Here is an 18648-nt window from a genome sequence, read left to right on the forward strand (position 1 = left end):
AAAAAAAAAAAAAAAAAAAAGAGCCAAGGTAAACCTTAAAAAAAAAAAAAAAAAAAAAAAAACCTAAGAGAGGACAGGCAAAAAGAGAGAGGAGCAGAGAGAAGAAGAGCTTTGGGGTGCAGATGGTACTCATGGGGTAGAGTGAGGGACTTTTTTATTTCTAGACAACTTTATTTTATCACGTGGAGTAAAATTCCTCACACTTTCTGAGAACAGGCCAAGTTTTCCAAGGCAAGGGTGAAGAGAACTTGATATACTATTCTGTTCTATGAACCCAAGGTGGCGAGAAACCTCAGTCAGAAGCAACTAATTACGGCAATTGGAAAGTAGGAGTTTGACCCCCAGTGTCCTGTAGGACAGAAAAGAGATATTTAAAGAATCAGTCCAAAATAAAAGTGACAGGTGACAGGTCCTAAGCCCCTGGTTATTTTTTGCTTACAATGAACTGCTCTGTATTTTCCATTCTTAGCATCTCTGGGGCATCAACACCATTCCCTCACCTTTAGATAGAGCACAGTTTCTTTGGGATAGCTGCTGTAAGTACTTGGAGCTGCCAAGGGAAGGTGAAGAAAAGAACCCAGCTGCATTTCAGCAAGACATCTCTGACACTCTGGGTGACTGGCTTCCACAGAGCTAGATCAGAACTTGACCAACACACTTGAAATTAGGACCTTACCAGACACTCTCTGGGCTTCCCTTGATAGATCAACATTTTCTTGTACAATTATTCTAAAAGAAAATGCTCCCCAACTTCCAGTAAACAATCTTGCAGAGCATTATGTGTAATAAACTTGAGAATAATGAAGAATTTTAAAAATAAAGAGGTAAATAGCCATTTCTTTTTTAATTTGTTCTTATTAATTATACATGATAGGAGAAGATATTCTGACATATTATACATATATGGAGTATAACTTCTCAATCTTCTCATTGTACATGATGTGGAATTACATTGGTCATGTAATCATATATGCACATAGGACAGTAATGTCTAATTCCTTCTACTATCTTTCCTATTAACATTCCCCTTCCATTCCCTTCATTCCCTTTTGCCTAATCCAAAGTACTTCTATTCCCCGCTCCACCATTTTGAATTAGCCTCCACACATCAGAGAAAACATTCAGCCTTTGGTTTTTTGGTATTGTCTGATTTCACTTAGCATGATATATTCTCCAGTTCTATCTGTAAATGGTCAGTTCTGCAGGTGTATGGGAGCTTAGAGATATTTAAGAAAAGGGCTACCATGTATCTTTTCATTCTTTGCAATAATTAAAAAATCATCACCTCTGTTAATGGTTGATTGGTCAATTCAGATACTATGTTAAACCAGAAGATAAGAAGAATCTACCCCAAGCCTGTATTTGTTTCTGAACTCTTCAAGGGGATTATTAGACCCTTGTTACCCTTCTCATCGTGTGACAATCCATTAGGCTATGATGAAGACACTGGTCACAAAAGGTGGGCTGATTTGGATTTAGCCACAGTGACTCTCTGACATGAAAAGATTGAAGCATGGGCTGATTGAACAGAGGGGAAATAAATGTTCAGGAAAGGAATCAGAGAAAACCATAATTGAAAAGTAAACTCTTTTTAAAATGGAGCTGAGGTTTCAAGGTCACGTTTGTAAAAGGATTTTCTTCACCTATCTTTATTCATGGTTTTCAGTTTCCAGTGCTGGCCCAACATATATCTATAGCCCTTTTCACAAAACCTCTTTGAGATTGTTTTTAATAACTAACATGTATTAAGTGCTTCTTTTGTGGGAGGCCCTGTGTTAAGGGTTTGGCACTCACTGCCTGATTTTAAACTCACGACAGCACCAGGAGGCAGTTTTGTGGCAATCATACTTCACACACAGGGATCCTGAATCATAGAGCAGCATGTGCAACTCAGGATAAACAGTTGCAAAGGGAGTCAGGGTGGCTGGGCTTCCACCCCAGGACGACTCCAGAGCCCATGGACTCACTCCTTCACTGTAACAACTTGTAGTCAAGGAACAACTCAAGGTTCAATTTGGACACCTTACTTATACAAGCTAGCAGTCAGCAATTTAAAATATGAAAGCAAAGAGAATTGAATTCAAGGATTATCATTTCTATGCAATTAAAATTACACTGAGATTCTATCTCACTCCAGTCAGAGTGGCAATTATCAAGAATACAAGCAACAATAAATGTTGGTGAGGATGTAGGGGAAAAGGTACACTCAGATTGCTGGTGGGACTGCAAATTGGTGCGAGCACTGTGGAAAGCCGTATGGAGATTCCTCAGAAAACCTGGAATGGAACTACCATTTGACCCAGTTATCCCACTCCTCAGTATATACTCAAAGGACTTAAAATCAGCATGCTATGGTGATGTGGCCACATCATTGTTTATAGGAGCTCAATTCACAATAGCTAAGCTATGAAACCAACATAGGGGTCCTTCAACAGATGACTGGAGGAAGAAAATGTGGTATATACACACAGTGGAATATTACTTAGGCATAAAGAAGAACGAAATTATGGCATTTTCTTGTTAATGGATGGAACTAGAAACTATCATGATAAATGAAATAATCCAATCCCCCAAAACAAAGACTGAATGTTCTCTCTGATACATGGATGCTAACACACAACAAGGAGGGGCAGGGCGGGGATAGCAGTTCATTGGATTATACAAAGGGGAATGAAGGGAAGATGGGAATAAAAAAGACAGTAGAATGAAGTGGACATAACTTTCCTGTGTTCATATATGAATATACAACCAGTGAAACTCCACATTATGTACAACTACAAGAATGGGATCCTAATTAGAATAAGTTACACTCCATGTATGTATAATATGTCAAAATACACTCTACTGTCATGTATAGCTAAAAAGAGCAAATAAAAAAAGAAATGATCATTTCTACTAATTTAATCAATGGAGTTTGATCTATAATTATTGACTATAAAATAAATATAAATTGACTATAAATTTGACTATAATTATTTTTTAAAAGGAAATGAGAACAAAACAAAACAACCCCAGGAGAGCCTAGTCAAATACATCAACATTCTCAGTAGCAGATGTCAGATATACAGAGCCCTTGCAGTTTTATGGGTTAATTTTCTACAGTAGCTAACACTTGGCAAATATTTTAAGTCTTCAACTGCCTGGATGTCCAGGCCCGGTTTTCTACACAGTCCACATCTATTTCCTTTGCTATCCCAGCAGCTTTCTCAGTGTCTGTTTGCATTCATATGGTATTCATGACTGGGTTGAAAAATAAAGCTTCTATACTTAATTACACATTCAGCAAACCCACTTTGGCTGTCTTTTTTATTTATTGCATTTAGGATCTCCTCTGCAATCTCATGATAAAGGGCCTGAGACATGAATTATAAGCATTTTACATAATATTTGCACATAGGATATTATTTAATATGAATATAGTGGCTTTTTATAGATGAAAGCAAATTAGACTAAGTTCCAAGGGCAGACTGTGAGAGACTTGCAGGTTAACTTTTCTGTCTTTTTTTTTTTTTTCCCACTGAGAGAAACTGTGAAACAACAGAACAGCCTGTGATACATACATAATCAAAACAGATGTTCTCAATCTTAATTTTCATTGCTAATTCTGACAGCCAAAGAAATGTGCTTGTCTTTTGTATAGTCACCTATTTTCTCTCAAATGTGCCCTATTTTTCTCATCGCCCACTCTGATTGCTCTGAAAGCCAGGAGGCATTGATGGTGGGTAATAATGCAACAGCAAGAACTCTGTCAAATTATTGGTAAGTCAGCCCATGGGACCTGTGATAGGAGGCATTGATCATGAAAAAGTTTGAAGTCTACATAGTACAAGCATTTGTATGCATTCCGAAGTTTGATGATTATGGTTTTTATTGGTTTGTGGGATCTTCCATGATGGAAGCCACATTAAACATAATAAAGAAACTTCTTACAAGCACTTTCCTTAGTCAACCCAGACTTTGAGAACGTAACTTTTTTTTTTCTTATCAGAATAACATGTATAGAAATAAGCTACATTTTGATGACACAGGCCCGGTGACATATCTGCCAGAGCAGAATCTGGTATGCCTGTCTACACGTGTATCTGAAAATAGAAACCACAAAGTCATCCTTTCTAGAAGCATGCCTTTCCCTGTCTTCCTTGCCTTTTGTGTGCCCTTGTGCTTCATATAGAAAAATAAATGACCACCCCTTTCCCTAAGAGTTCCTGGCAGCCTGGAATCATGAATATCAGACACTACAAAGAAGGGAGATAACTGACTTCCTGGTCTCTGTGGTGGAGTGTGTCATGTTCTTCCCCATAATGGAACACTCTCTGATGATATCTAAGTTCTCTTCTTACAACGTATGCCCTACCCCACCCATGAAAGGCCCACAAGGCCAAGGTCACAGGCCCCCTGCTATAGTGCTGCCCTGAACTATGGCTTGCCTCTTGGCCTAGCAGGAATGGAGGCAAGTGCTGGAGCAGCATTGCCAGCACCCCTATTTTCTTCTGCCTGAGCACCAGCAGCCCATGGGTACCTCATGGCAGCAGCACCTTTTCCAGTCTCCTCTATCCTTATAGGTCAGGGGCTCCATTTCTTCATTATAGACTAGAGGATATCATCAGGAGCTCCAAAACTCCTGGCATTCCCAGCAACTCTGGTTTCTTCATAATTAGTCTGGATCCTCTGATAAGTATTCCAGACTCATTCCATTTCAAGCCCACTCTGGATGATGGCCTCATTCTTCTCAGCAAAGCCCAATATGGCCTGATCCCCAATCCAAGCATTGCCACTGTCCTCTCTGCTTCAGCAAGTTGCCCTGTACAGGCTTATCCCAGAAAACAACAGCCAGGGACCTAAACAGTTACCCACAAGTCTTTCACCATGTGGGAAAGCAGGTCATCAAGGGCAGACTGACCAGTGGAAGAGAACACTATAAAGACAGGTCTGGGTTGTGGCTTGATAAATTTATCCAGGGTTAGTTCCATACTCCCACCTGCCAAGAATGAGAGCAAATAGGAAACACAAAGTCTTAGGGGCTTCATGGAAGGGGCCTGGCCTGGTTAAGGAGTTGGGGGAGATAAGAAAAAGAGGCAGACACCTCTGTTGGAACTAAGAGATGACTCTCTTAGTTCAAGGGAAGTTCCATGGGATTGGGGTGCCAGAAAATGAATCCTTTCCCACAAAGTAGAAACATGGAATCTAAATGGACTAGAACACAGAGGAATGGAGGGAAAGGGTTCTCATCTCTGCAGAGAAATGTTTAGCAAAGCAGAACTGAGCAGAAATTCACACACAGAGCATACTCTGTCAAGGCTAAGCAGAGAGGCTGTGGGGCAGGCGGGTCCTCAGCTAATCTGCAGTGCAATCATAGCTCACCAAAACCAGAGCTTGAGGCAGCACATGCAGCTCATGAGCTGGTCTCTAAAGCACTGGCTGGCTTGGCATCCACTGATTTGCAGACAGGCCGAATCTGAATCACCTTCTACCTTTTGTGCCAGATACTGGGTTGGGTACTTCACATACATTTCCACTAATCCTTACAAATTTCCAAACAATGGGGAAAAAATTAACTTCTAGTCTCAGCTTGAAAGTCACTTTCTCAGGTAGGATTTTTCTGAGCCTATAATCTAGATTAATTTCCCCCATTATACTATATTATCTTCTACTTTAATGTAACTCAGTATCGCTTATAATTTGATATTCATGTATGTGACTAGAACTCCTCTGGAGCAAACATTGTATCCATTTTGTCCCCCAACTGTGGCCCCACAGTTTCTATCACATTAGATCTCAAAACCCATTTTTGCATCCTGGAATACATGAAGGGGAATGAGCAAAACATCCACAGTACATCACATGTGAGCACAGAGGCCCTTGTGGGTGGAACCAGAGCCACTGCACACATAAAATACCTCAAAGTCAGACTGACATCCATAATCACATCCATGACAGGTCTTCAATAAAATTTAACATTGATTAGATTCTTATTAAAATCTGGCAATCATATAAAATAATCATATCTATTATACTTCTTTCCTAGACATCTAAGAAAACAAATAAGGAAAATATGTACACATGAAAGTCATTTTATTTATACTCTTTCCCAGAACTCCCACGTCGGAAAACTGCTAGAGAAATTTCAATAGATACATGAGAAAAATAAGTCTTCCCTTTAGAGTTAAAAGGTTTAAGTGGTGTATCTTATTAGACTTCTCAGAGACTCTAATATGAGACTACTTGGTACACTGTCCTTATGTGTGGTGATTGAGGAGAGGAGTCAGATGGTAAACAGATGCCAAACATGTTTGGCTTTGTTTGTAAGAACTAATGGACCCCATCCCTCCTTCTGCCCCTATTTTCCAGTAAAATCAGAATGGAGAGCAATTCTGTCAGTTCTGCAGTACATTATGTTCCACTCTCCTAACCCTAGCTAGATAAACATTGAAGAAAACAAATTACATAAGGCTGAGAAAATATAAACAAGAGCTTGTAAACAAGAGTCAATAAATCACTCTACTTGTTACATTTACCCTGCAAAGTAACAAAGCTTTTTCAATTTTTGCCCAAGACTGTCTCACATGAATTGATGCCATCAGAAACCAATAGATTGGTGAGTGCTCAAATTAGGATGAGAAGTGGTCTTGTGCATTGATTGGCAGCATGAAGGGGCCCACATTGTACTCTGCATCCAGACCTTCTATTGCTAGTTCCAAATAGGGTATTCCAATTCTCATTTCAGAAAAAGGAATCTGGAGCCAAGAGATGCCAAATAATATACTCAAAGTCACAATATGGATATGAACCCAGGTCTTCTAGCTGCAAATCTGGAGTCTATTTGTACATGCTTTTTTCTTTTTTTCCATATTTTTATTGGTGCATTATAGTTGCACATATTGATGGAATTTGTTGTTACATATTTGTACATGCACATAATATAACAATATAATTTGTCAAATATCATTACAGGTTATCATTCCCCAGTTATTATATATGCTTTTTCACTGGAATGCATGTAGAGATGTCAAATCATGTGCCACATGGCCCTTTCTGTTCCTATTAGAGCTCATCACACTACCCTGTGGTCACATTGCAGCCTGGCTCTCCTGTTCAGCTCATCATCCTCTTTTCCAGAGAGTTCATCTTAATTTTCTTAGTCTTGGGCAAAGAAAGACCATTCTCACATCATGGCACTTGCCAAAACTATTTTTTTATCAGAAGAATCTCAGCTTTCATTAGTTTTCTCTTCAGACTCATGGCTCAAATGCTATTAGATGTTGAGTCTTGGCTGGAGACTTTGGCTCAGAGTTGAGGGCACTCAATCACTGCTGCAGGCTATGCATATGCTACCCTATCCTCCCACCCCTGTATACCTCCTTAGTAAGAGTGCTGATTGCAGAAATGGCTGATCATAGCCCCTACTGGATTCATGACGCAGAACATTCTGTGAGCTCTCACAAATCCTTTGTTCCCCCATATCTACTCTACTGGCTACTTGCATACTCAAAAAGTTTCTCCAATTTATGAAGATGGCAGCACTATGAGGTGTGAGTACACCATACGTATCACCAGTAGCAAAGTGTTCTCCACCTGGGGTATATATTAGAATCATCTGGGGGATGCTTTTCACAAAATTTATATTCTTGATCATGACCTAATGAATCAGAATCTCTTAGGCATAGGCCTGAACACATGATGTTTGAACATGATTCCCTGCTGAATGTGCTGCACAATGCAACTGAAGAATCAAGTGCTATAAGATGAAGGCCAAGTTCCTTGGCACTGTCCACAGAGATGTAGAGGACCATGTGCTCTGCAGTGCTGATGCATGTGTTGGCTGCCCATTTTCTGAAGGAGCTGCCAAGAAAGGCAGCAGGGCTGGCAACTAGTAAGGCTATGCTACATTGATGACAAAAGTACAGGTTATTAATTACTATAGGGCACTGTTCACTTTTGCCATTCAGTAGTTAAGTGATTTGGATAGGTGCATATGTTGTTTACTAATACAATAATTTACATTTATGATGTGTTTTGGAAGTTTGAATATGCATTTATTTTTAGGATCTGGAAAGCTTGGGGAGCTAGAAAAGCAAAACCAGTCTTAGATGTATAGGTTAAATGTAAACCTGTTTTTCAAGTATATCTATAGTGCTAAGTGAATAAAATAAAGGCAAACTTTCAGGCATGAGAAAATTTTCTATATCTCATCTGTAGTTAAAATACATTATTCCCCTCAAAATGGAAAAAAAATAGTAGTCAAAAGTAAATTGACTTGAATGGCTTTATGCTGTGCACACTTAACATTGTAGTAAGAAGTAAAAATCTGATGTGTCATTTGAATATTAAATCAGAGAATTATGTCTTTAGTAAATGATGAAGTAAAAATATTGTAGAGGTGTATGTCATGTTCAGTTGAACTGTGCCAGGACCTGGCTATATAACCTTGGAAAAGTCCTTTAATTTTCCTGTGGCAGAATAGTTTTCCTTTGCAAAATTAGGAAGCTGGGCTAATTGACCATTAAAGCAAATTTTAATTCCCAAATAAGTATGAATTACATACTATTCAGGTAAAGGAACAGATTATGGAAATTTTATACCTGTTACAATGCTTTGAACTACAATGACTTACTGAGCTAAACTTTAAAAATAAAGCTGATGTTTGGTTTTTAGTTAACTTTCATTTGTAAGACTTTAATTAAAATTATAAAATGTAATAATCTTTCATGATAATTTGCAAAAATAATAGACAAAAATGAGGGCGAGATCAGGACATAATGAGAAAAGTATTTTAACACAGCAAATTGTTTTCTGTTCTTGATTGATTTTCAAAAATATATATATATATATACACTAATGCTTAATAAATAAAAAGCATGTAAGTGGGGACTCTACCTTTCATTGTAAAGCACCTGCATTACAGACTAAAGGAACAAATCTATTGTTACAGGAAAGTTTTCTCTGTGTTTTCTTCCCTCAAGGGTAACTATCTTAATATTCTTTTCCAAAAGTGACTATTGTCAATATTATTAGCTTTGTGGTGGTTTTGAAATTGTAATAGACCTTTAAAACATTCTTGAACATAAATATACCGTGTGACTTATATCAATGATTTAAAACAGGTAATAAGAATACAAAGTCTTCTTAAATCTGGTGCATTAATAATTCTTTTTAGTTATTTACTTATTTAAAGTACCCATTTGTCATGAAGCATTCACTCATTTTCTTCCACTCTTTCATTCATTCATTCACTCATTTCCACTAAGCATAAAAATTTCTCCAATTCCAGGCATGGGCTTAACAAAAAATTTCCAAGTGGATAAGAATTGATAAGTTTTGGAAATGATATCAAGATTCACAGCAGTCACTAAATTGAACAAGCAAAAGAAAAAGGAATCCCATTCTAAAATAATCCACAGACTTTCAGAAAATGTGAGAGGAATTAGAAGATGAATCCTTCAGTGAAGGATGTTGAAACTGAGCCTCTACTATAGTTACATGGAATCCAGGTGTCCTGTTAGCTGGGATAACACTGTTCACTGCTGGGTTGGAACATGATATTTCTAAGGGAATCATAGGAATTGAATGCATTTCCAATAATACAAAGCACTTGCACACCAAGGAATATAATGTCCTCAAATAGTGACTCTGTGCTATTTTGTTTAGGGCCATGGGAAAGAAAATCTATCCAATGATTCTGCGCTGATTGGGGGATTTTCTTTTCTTTTTGTTTTAATGATTGTTTTGGGTCAAGGCCAAGTGTGTAATTTTCCAAATAGAGTCATTTCCATTGTCTACAACTTGGATCTATTTTGCCCCTATTGAGTTTTGCTTGTTCAAGTGTATTTACAGGAAAATTTTCTCTCTGTTCTTCCACCCTTTGGGAAACTTGAAACAAGAAGTATCTTAATACCCTCTCTGAAACTTGTAGAACTTCCTAACTTGAGCCCTTGGTCACCATCCTCATTTTGGAAACCCTCACTCATAGTTATGGATAGTGACAAATAAATTTTGATTCCCAGTCTTAGTGTGAGCAGGCCAATGAAGAAAAAAATCTTCCACTTTTGAATAAAAAGAAATATTGTAAATGACTAAAAATTGATTTTATAAAATCCCTCTTTCTTCTTTGATATTCTGTCCCACTTGTTTTTTCTTCTTTTTAAATATTTTTCACAATAAATTTTAAAATTGTTAAATTCTAACAATTATCCTTAGTTTGGGTGTACAAATTTATTTTAATCTTTTAATTTTATTATCCAATCTAGGTCTGTCATTATCTCCCTCTGTGTATACACTCAGGCACACATACATATATTACATATATTATACATAATATATATACACATATAACTGCATAATTATAGCTTTTTGAATCAAGAAAGTGAAGAAATTATGATTCATTATGTATAATTAAAAACCTTAATATGAAATAGTAGGAAGAGCTTGTGGCAAGAAATGGCTTACATCTATGTCCATTCTAGATAAAAATATGAGTTGAACTGAAGTAAAGTCTTCCATACTTTGTACATCATTCCCCTGTGCCCATATGCTCAGTGACAGTCTGGTCCCAACCCAGTTTCAAGCATGAGTCATGACTTGGAGAAGATCTGGGGATGCCCCAGTTTATCCCTAACATTCATCCATTCATCCACGAATCCACCCACCTATCTGTCTACACCCAGCCAGCCAACCAGCCAGTCAACTTGCCAGGAACTGTTTCTGAGAGTCTGCTGTGTATTAGGCTCTCTGCTAGCACTAAATGTACACAACATTATGAAGCAAGTTCTTCGTTGCAAGACCTGGGGAAACATGAATTTAAAAACTATCCAAGAATTTCAAGCATATTTTGAGTTGTCTCTGGATGAAGCAGATCTAAAAAGACCTGGTTGCATAATTGACCTAAACTTTTCCATTATACCATTCACTCAATTTGCTCCTTTACCCAAATGACTATCATAAGGAAATGTTTAGGGAGCATATATGGAAAAGTAGACATGATATGAATTTTCCCTTAATATACATAAATTCTCACAAGCTTTCCTGGAACTGCACCAGGTAACTGAATATCTTGAAATCTGATTATGCCCAACTGCCAATCTCAAAAATAATAAAACAACAACAAAAATCTTTTCACATAGTCAAACCATGATCACTCACAAGAACTGTTATCTTTGCTCATTCCAGACACATTTTACATTAATACCAGCCTCACCTTATATGGTTCCCAAATAACTTCAGTATATTTTCAGATCATAAAGTCCTTGGCCTCACAAAGAATGAGAATGTTGTAGTCATCAAAAGGACTAAGTGTAATAACATTAAATTTTTTCCTTTCCTTTTTGTAGTACTTTATAGTAATCATTTCAAATTACCAAAATCAAGAGAAATCTAAGCTGAGGCAGCATAAAATATAGTTAAATATCTTGACTCTGAATCCTGACTACCATGGTTTGACTCTGGTTATTCTATTACTATTTGGGTGATTCCTGGGATAAGTCATTTGATTTCTTTATACTTCAGTTTCTTCATCTATAATAAGTGAATGATAAAAATAATAAAAAAACAATAATAGTGTCAAAAGCTTATAAGGTTTCTATAAAGATAAATTAATCACAAAAAGTTATCATACAGCCTGACTTAATTACTGGACATGATTATTATTTTCATCCTGGAGAGAAGTGCTTGTGGAGTGAAGGATTTGGAACTTGATTTGTTATATTTGGGCATGCTTCTAATTGCCATGAATAAATATTACTAATGCCATCCCACTAGCAAAATGACTCAAGCAAAGGGAGATAAGTGACTAATGTGGGTATCTCTACTAAATTAAGATGGAATTAAAACCCAGGAATCAATCTCATCATCTATAACAAAGACACATCTATGGACCTTTCTAGTGGGATGGAATAATTCACTTACTTTGATGTTCACAGGATCACTAATCAATACCTATCAAGCACCTATGGGAAGTATGAGATTGTTATCTGGCATGAAAGTGTTCTCCCAACTTTGTAGATATGAAAACAAAAATTTAAAAGTAGATGAGGTTTTCATTGTCACCTCTGGTGACAAACCAGAGGAACAGGCCAATATTATCAAGAAATTGCTAATTCCTCTCACTGCATTCCTATGCCTCAGGGTTTGGTTCCTTAGACCTCACACTATCCCACTGCATTTATATGTACCAAAAGTATTTTTAAGATCCATTCTTACTTATCTCACCCTTGATATCCGAATGGTTATATAGTAGATTCATTCAGTTGGAATCAGAGCAAACATGAATGTTATTACAAAGCAGCACTAGGACTTATTCATAAGATGGCATGATTGTAAGTTTCATTTATCTCTTGAAGCTCTAAGTTGCAGCATGGGATACAAAGATAGCATGTACTTTTCATAGGAGTTACATTTTTATTAAAAGAAATGGTGATACTATATTTTGAGAAAAAAAAAAACAGTTCTAGAGATAGAACCCAAGACCTCATGCATGATAGGCAAGCACTCTGCTATTGAGCTATTGTCACAGCCCTTGTGTTTTATCTTCTAATCTTACTGTTAAAAGGTTTTAAATCAACATCTCCTCTTTAAATCTTGTGTTTACTGATATAGTAGGTCATTAGGTTCTATAATTGTGAAATCATCTTTTTCTCTTGTCATTGTCCTTAAAATAGTAAAGTACTATAAATAGAAAATAGCCAGATCAATTCTAACAGAAATGGTTTGAATTTCATAGGTTGTTTAAATTTTGTCTCTTTTTAAAAGGTAAACATTGGGAGAAATCTCTTTTTGTTAACCACTTTCAACAAATGTATCCAAACAATCTACCATATCACCTTCAATCTTAAAAGCAGAAATACATGTATATATCCTTATTCATTCAATATGTTTACTTTTATGGCTCATCTCCCAAGAACAAGGACTTGAATGCTTATACTATGGCAATAGCAAAGAAATTGCAAAAATCAGATAGGATATTTTGATAACTATTCCACGAATCCTTGCTTCATCAAACTAGACCAAAGAGAGAATCCCCAGTCGACAAAACCTGCAGAGAAAGTAATATGTCTTCAGCAAAGAATTTAACAAAGAATATATATTTCTATGAGCATGTTCATCAGCATTTGTAAAGCATTATTAATTATTTTTTAAAAGCCACCTCAAGGGTAGTACAGAAGAGCTAACAAGACAGGCAAAAAGATACAGGCTTCAGTCTTTTCTCAGATACTTGCCAATGCAACTTCCTTAACTCATTCCGACCTTAATTCCCTTCTTCATGAAATGACATCTAAGTTCCCTTTCAAATGTGTAATTATGAATATAATACTCTGTGATGATGAAATTTGAGGATAACATGAAGTTCACAAAGTGCTCTCACATCAATAATCTCATTGTATCTTTATTATAAGTGATTTTCAGGTTAAGGTGAGTGCAGGTATTACTCATTAGTTTCCTCAAGTATCTGCTACGATATTAGGTAGGATTCACTAGAGACAATTGGATCTAAAGTACCATCCAGAAAACCTAAGTTTTCAGGAGTCAGAACAAGCACCTTAAAATCTTCTTCTTCCTATGCTATGGTTCCTCAAATCATGAATGCTTCAAAGACTTAATAAAAAGAATAAAAAAAAGAAAGAAGGAAAGAAAGAAAGAAGGAAAGAAAGGAAGAGAGAAGAAAAACGTGATGCTGAATACTTCTGATGATGAAGTTCCCAGTTGAGACAAATCATATATTAACTTTAGTGAAAATGACCTTTAATTGACATTTAGGGAATATTTGAGTGAGAATGAATTTCCTTGAGGTATTTGAAGTTTTTTAAAGACCACTAGGGCTTAGGTAAAATTGAGTTTTTATTTATTTATTTTTATTTCGGGGTATATATTATCTCTGTAAAATGTTTTCATGTATGTTGAAAAGGTACAAGAAATAAATGGTTTAGAAATGAAAAGATGAGGGAGCTGGGGTTGTGGCTCAGCAGTGGAGCACTCGCCTCACAAATGCAGGACCCTGGGTTTGATCCTCAGCACCACATAAAAATAAATAAATAAGTGAAATAAAGGTATTGTGCCCACCTACAACTAAAAACAAATATATATATATATATATATATATATATATATATATATATATCCGATGAAAATAGAGGNTTCCTTCCTTCCTTCCTTCCTTCCTTCCTTCCTTCCTTCCTTCCTTCCTTTATCCCAACAAACTTGTACATGCATGGAAATGATTTCAGTTCATAACCCCCCCTTTTCCTTTCTCCTTTTCCCTCTTGTCCTCCCCATGCTTCCTCTTTCCTTCCCATAGTCTACTAGACTAACCTCTTTCTTCATCAAAACTATTATGAGCAGCAGCTTGGGAGGCTGAAGCAAGAGGAACACAAGTTCAAAGCCAGCCTCAGCAAATTATTGAGGACCAAGCAACTTAGTGAGACCTTGTCTCTAAATAAAATATAAAAAAGGGCCAGGGATGTGGCTCAGTGTTCAAGCACCCCTAGATTCAACCCCCAGTACAAAAAACAGAACAAACAAAAAACCCTATTTGAAACCCTATTTGAAAACCCTAGGTTGAGAGGCAGAAATATGACACCCTTTGCATGCATCACTTTCCTTCTCTGCTCTCCCTGTTCCCTCCCTCTTGCCCACTGACCACACCCTCTGGAAGTGCAAAGAAGCAGGAAATCAGCCAAAGGATGGGCAACAGAAAGAAAAAGAAACAATATGCCTCAATAATATGATTAGGCAATCACCAGTCAGTTGTACAACATCACAAATAATTATGTCCATATTTGAAATGGAGCATATTACAAAAACCAGATTTGATAACATTTTGTCAACCTGAGTTGCCATTCCTACTAACAGTTTTTATGGCCACTATAATTCATAATGAAGACCTGGAAACAAGGCAAAGTGCAATAAGACATGCTTGTCTCTTTATGTGGGTGTACTCTATTCTTTTTATTGAAATTTAATAATTCACACATAAGCATAAGGAAAAATTTCTAGCAGAATATCATTTGAACCAGAATAGCTCCTTCCTTGCCCAGGCAAAAAATCAGAGTATGATGCATAATCTAGCATCAGGATATTCTATTTATAACACTTCATGATCTTTTAGAATTTGTGCTTTTTCACTATTTGAGGTCCCAAAGATTCTCAGTGCTATGTTCTTTTCTATAATTCTTTCCCTTTCTATTTTCCACATGGAATGCTGTCTTCACATATGTTAGGAAGTTTAAATAATGTTAATTTCTCCTATAAAGAAGAGGGAACCTACTTTCCTTCCCTCAGCTTATTAACCTTTTGACCTTTGCAAAAACATGAATTATTGAATACATGTCTAATGAGAAGTAATTTTCATGTTTTAGTCAGAACCTAGTAATTTAGTGGTGGATATAATTTTGAAAAGAATTGAAACAATTCCTAAGCATGATAGTGAGTCAATTAAGAAAAGATATTCATAATGCCAACTGTTATTAGATACATTTTTTAAAATCTCAATTGATTAACATCTTATAAATTCAAAGCAATAGCTCTCAAAATCAAATTAACTTTATTTTTTAACCTCAAACTAATTTAAGGAGCTTAAATATGAGGGTCCAAATTTATGAGACCAGACACTACTTAAAACTTTGATTTGATGTTATTTTTTTAAAAATAAAATGCAGAGACAGCTTTCCTGTCTTTCATCCCAATCTTTCAGCAGCCAGCTTAAAGAATTTGAAAAACAAACCTCTCAGTCATTCTCCATCCAGATTCCTCTATCCACACAATTTGTATATGACTGTCTCCAACAGCAACTGAGAAAGCAGGCTATGATAAATAAGCTTGTACACATTTTAAAATAAACAGATCAATCAGAAGTTTAGAAATATGGTATATGTTCATTAAGTAGAGACTCAAATACAACAGAGCAGAGGCTTTCACTCCTTTTCCACTTTAAACTTCTTAGTTACTAAGACCACTTTTATTTTAATGAAGAAATAATTATGGAACTATAATTATTTAGAATAAAATTTTAAACATAATTAATGGGACGCTTGTGTACATTTCATCTTTAACTGAGATCATACAGTAACAAAAAGAAAAAATTAAGACCCAAAATTCTTATAAAGAAAAAAAAATTACCCTAAACCAATATAAAACTATTACAGTATTTCCATTACATGCTCTACATTTTTTTATTATAAAAAACAACTATTATCAAAGGAATATTTATCCATTAACCTATATCACAAATGGATTGTACTGGGGTTTTAATTACTTACACTAGAACCCCAAATGCCATCTCCAGTACCCTGTGAGAAGGCATTTTCTGAGGCACCATCAAATACTGAAACTGCCACAATCTAATGAGTGCACCAAAACATGATACTTACCTTACTACAAACAAATGGCAAATTGTAGGAACTTTTCAGTTTGCAGCTATCTAGCATAGTTGTTCAGAAATGAACAATACATCTTCCACTCCAGTAAGAGAACTGCATATCCAGACTTGGCTTCCTTCACTGAACACTGGCAAGAGCGTCTGTTCACCACCGAGGGATAGCAACAGCCTCTTTGCACAGAGCACTTGCTGCTCTGAACTGCAGTGACTTAGAATGAAAGTAAGAGGAACCCGTGATGTTTAAATACCGTTGCTTCAGATTCACAGGATGTGACTCAACTCTCAAACCAGTAGGGGTATAGTTTCCCCAACCAAATTGTTAGTACAGATTACGTAATAAACATCATATTTGGGATCTTAAAATGTTCACAAACTAAACATTAAGAGAACCATTCTCCTGTTCAACCAGACACAATTTGACTAAACAGTCAAAGTCTTTCCTATGGCACAAACCACAGTCAGAAATGAGAATAATAACACTGCATAAAGAAAATGAATCTGCTTGTTCCCTGCAGTGATTTCATTTAATGTTATTAAAGGTGTGTGAACTTGCCAACATCTCCCTGACAGACATTAAAAAAAGGCACACCAAAGTTACTAACATTCCCATCAATGCAAAAATAACGTGTAGAATAAAATTCTATTTTAACATGCAAGAAATGGCAATTCTATACAACACAATAGAATCTCTTTCACTACGTACAGAATGGAAATGGAGCTTTGTAGTTTTCTAGTACTGTTTCCCACAGAAATCCTGTCCTACGCTGTCATTGCCTTGTGATGCTAGTTCTGCCCACCTAGCCAACTCCAAGTCCTTCTTTATCTGTTTTGTGAACATTTCTAAGAGAACATGACTAATGACACAACTTCTCTAGTAAATGTGGCAATTTTCTGTGCTTTTTCTACCACCCGTTACCCCTTAATTCTGAACTGTATTAAGCTTGAACACACATTGAATTATCATATTTGAGCACCTCAGTGAATAAATATTATAGACTTAGATCCTTGGAGAGAAGCCTACTATGTAAATCCATCCACTATCATCCTCCCCAAGGAAAAAGATTTTAAAAAACATGTTAATTATAGCAAATAGACTGAAATAAACTAAACCAGGACTATTAAAAAGAAATGTAAGGTTATCCACCTATGTAATCTTAAACATTTTAGCACTCATATTAACAAAGTAAAAAAAAGTAATTTTAATAAAGTTTACTATAATATATGTAAAACATCATGATTTTAACATTAATTTATACAAAAAAATACTATTAAAATAATTTAATACTTTTGAACTAGTCTTATAGATTGATATACATTTTACACTCATGTTATATTCCATCTGAGCTAGTATATTCAAGTGCTCAGTAGCCACAAGTGGCTAATGGCTACCATAATAAATAGTATAGGTCTAGAGTTTAAAGTTCATTCTCAGTCTTCAAGTTGTAACTCAAATGGTCTCTTTTCAGAAAGATCTTCCCAGACCACCTTTTCTAAAATGACCTTCTCTAATGTATTCCCATTTGATATCTTTTTTTAAAAATTTCTCATAGTACATCACAGTCTGAAATAGTCTTCTTTATTCATGTTTGCTTACAAACAGTGCAAATAAAGTAAGAAATCTGAGGTTAAGGATTTTGTTGTATTCAACTTTTTATCTCAATGCATAACAGAATTTAATAAACATTGTTTAATAAGGAAATAAAATATATAATTTCTACCATGGTTTGGCAAATAACAGAATGTTACAAAGTATGTTTTTCATATCAGTGAATTTTCAGCAAATATATTAGGGCAATGCTTTCCTGAATTAAGACATTGCCTCTTTTTAAGAATATTAATGATCCTTAATCTGTAAAACATTTTATTCTTATACACAATACTATATGTCATTTTATTACTCCAGCAAATATTCTCTCTCTCTCTCTCTCTCTCTCTCTCTCTCTCTCTCTCTCTCTCTGTCTCACACACACGAACACACACACACACACACACACACACAAATCACAAATCAGGTTATATGGCTCAGAGAGCCACAGTACTAGGGTCAAGAATGAGCACATGACCTAAGTTGTTTAGGGAGAGCCATACTGCCCAATCTTGCTGATAATGGGAAAGAGGTTAAGTTTGGAGAATGTAAGCCTGAAACTGCTGGCTTCAAATTTACTACCGCATTAGGAGAAACTGTCTAAAAACAAGGCCAATCAAAAAATAAAGTCAAAGACATAAAAGACAAATTTCTGGCAACACTATTCTAATTCCCAGATATGGTCATGCATTAAGTGCCA

General features: G+C 36.0%; 1 protein-coding gene across 2 annotated transcripts in view; it reads right to left on the minus strand.

Moving 5' to 3' along the window:
* Mctp1 (multiple C2 and transmembrane domain containing 1) overlaps positions 1–18648 on the minus strand; it is a 367854-nt gene that overhangs the window by 323784 nt on the left and 25422 nt on the right. Inside the window, exon 1 of one of the 2 annotated variants that reach the window (XM_048811432.1) lies at positions 16356–16625. The exons of the other annotated variant lie outside the window; for it this stretch is intronic. Within the exon in view, the coding sequence (XP_048667389.1) occupies positions 16356–16412 (57 nt within the window). The 5' untranslated portion in view covers positions 16413–16625. Of the gene's footprint in view, positions 1–16355; positions 16626–18648 lie in introns of those variants that run through there. 2 annotated transcript variants of the gene reach the window in all.

Source organism: Marmota marmota, unplaced genomic scaffold (assembly GCF_001458135.2).
Source record: "Marmota marmota marmota unplaced genomic scaffold, marMar, whole genome shotgun sequence".
NCBI lineage: Eukaryota > Metazoa > Chordata > Mammalia > Rodentia > Sciuridae > Marmota > Marmota marmota.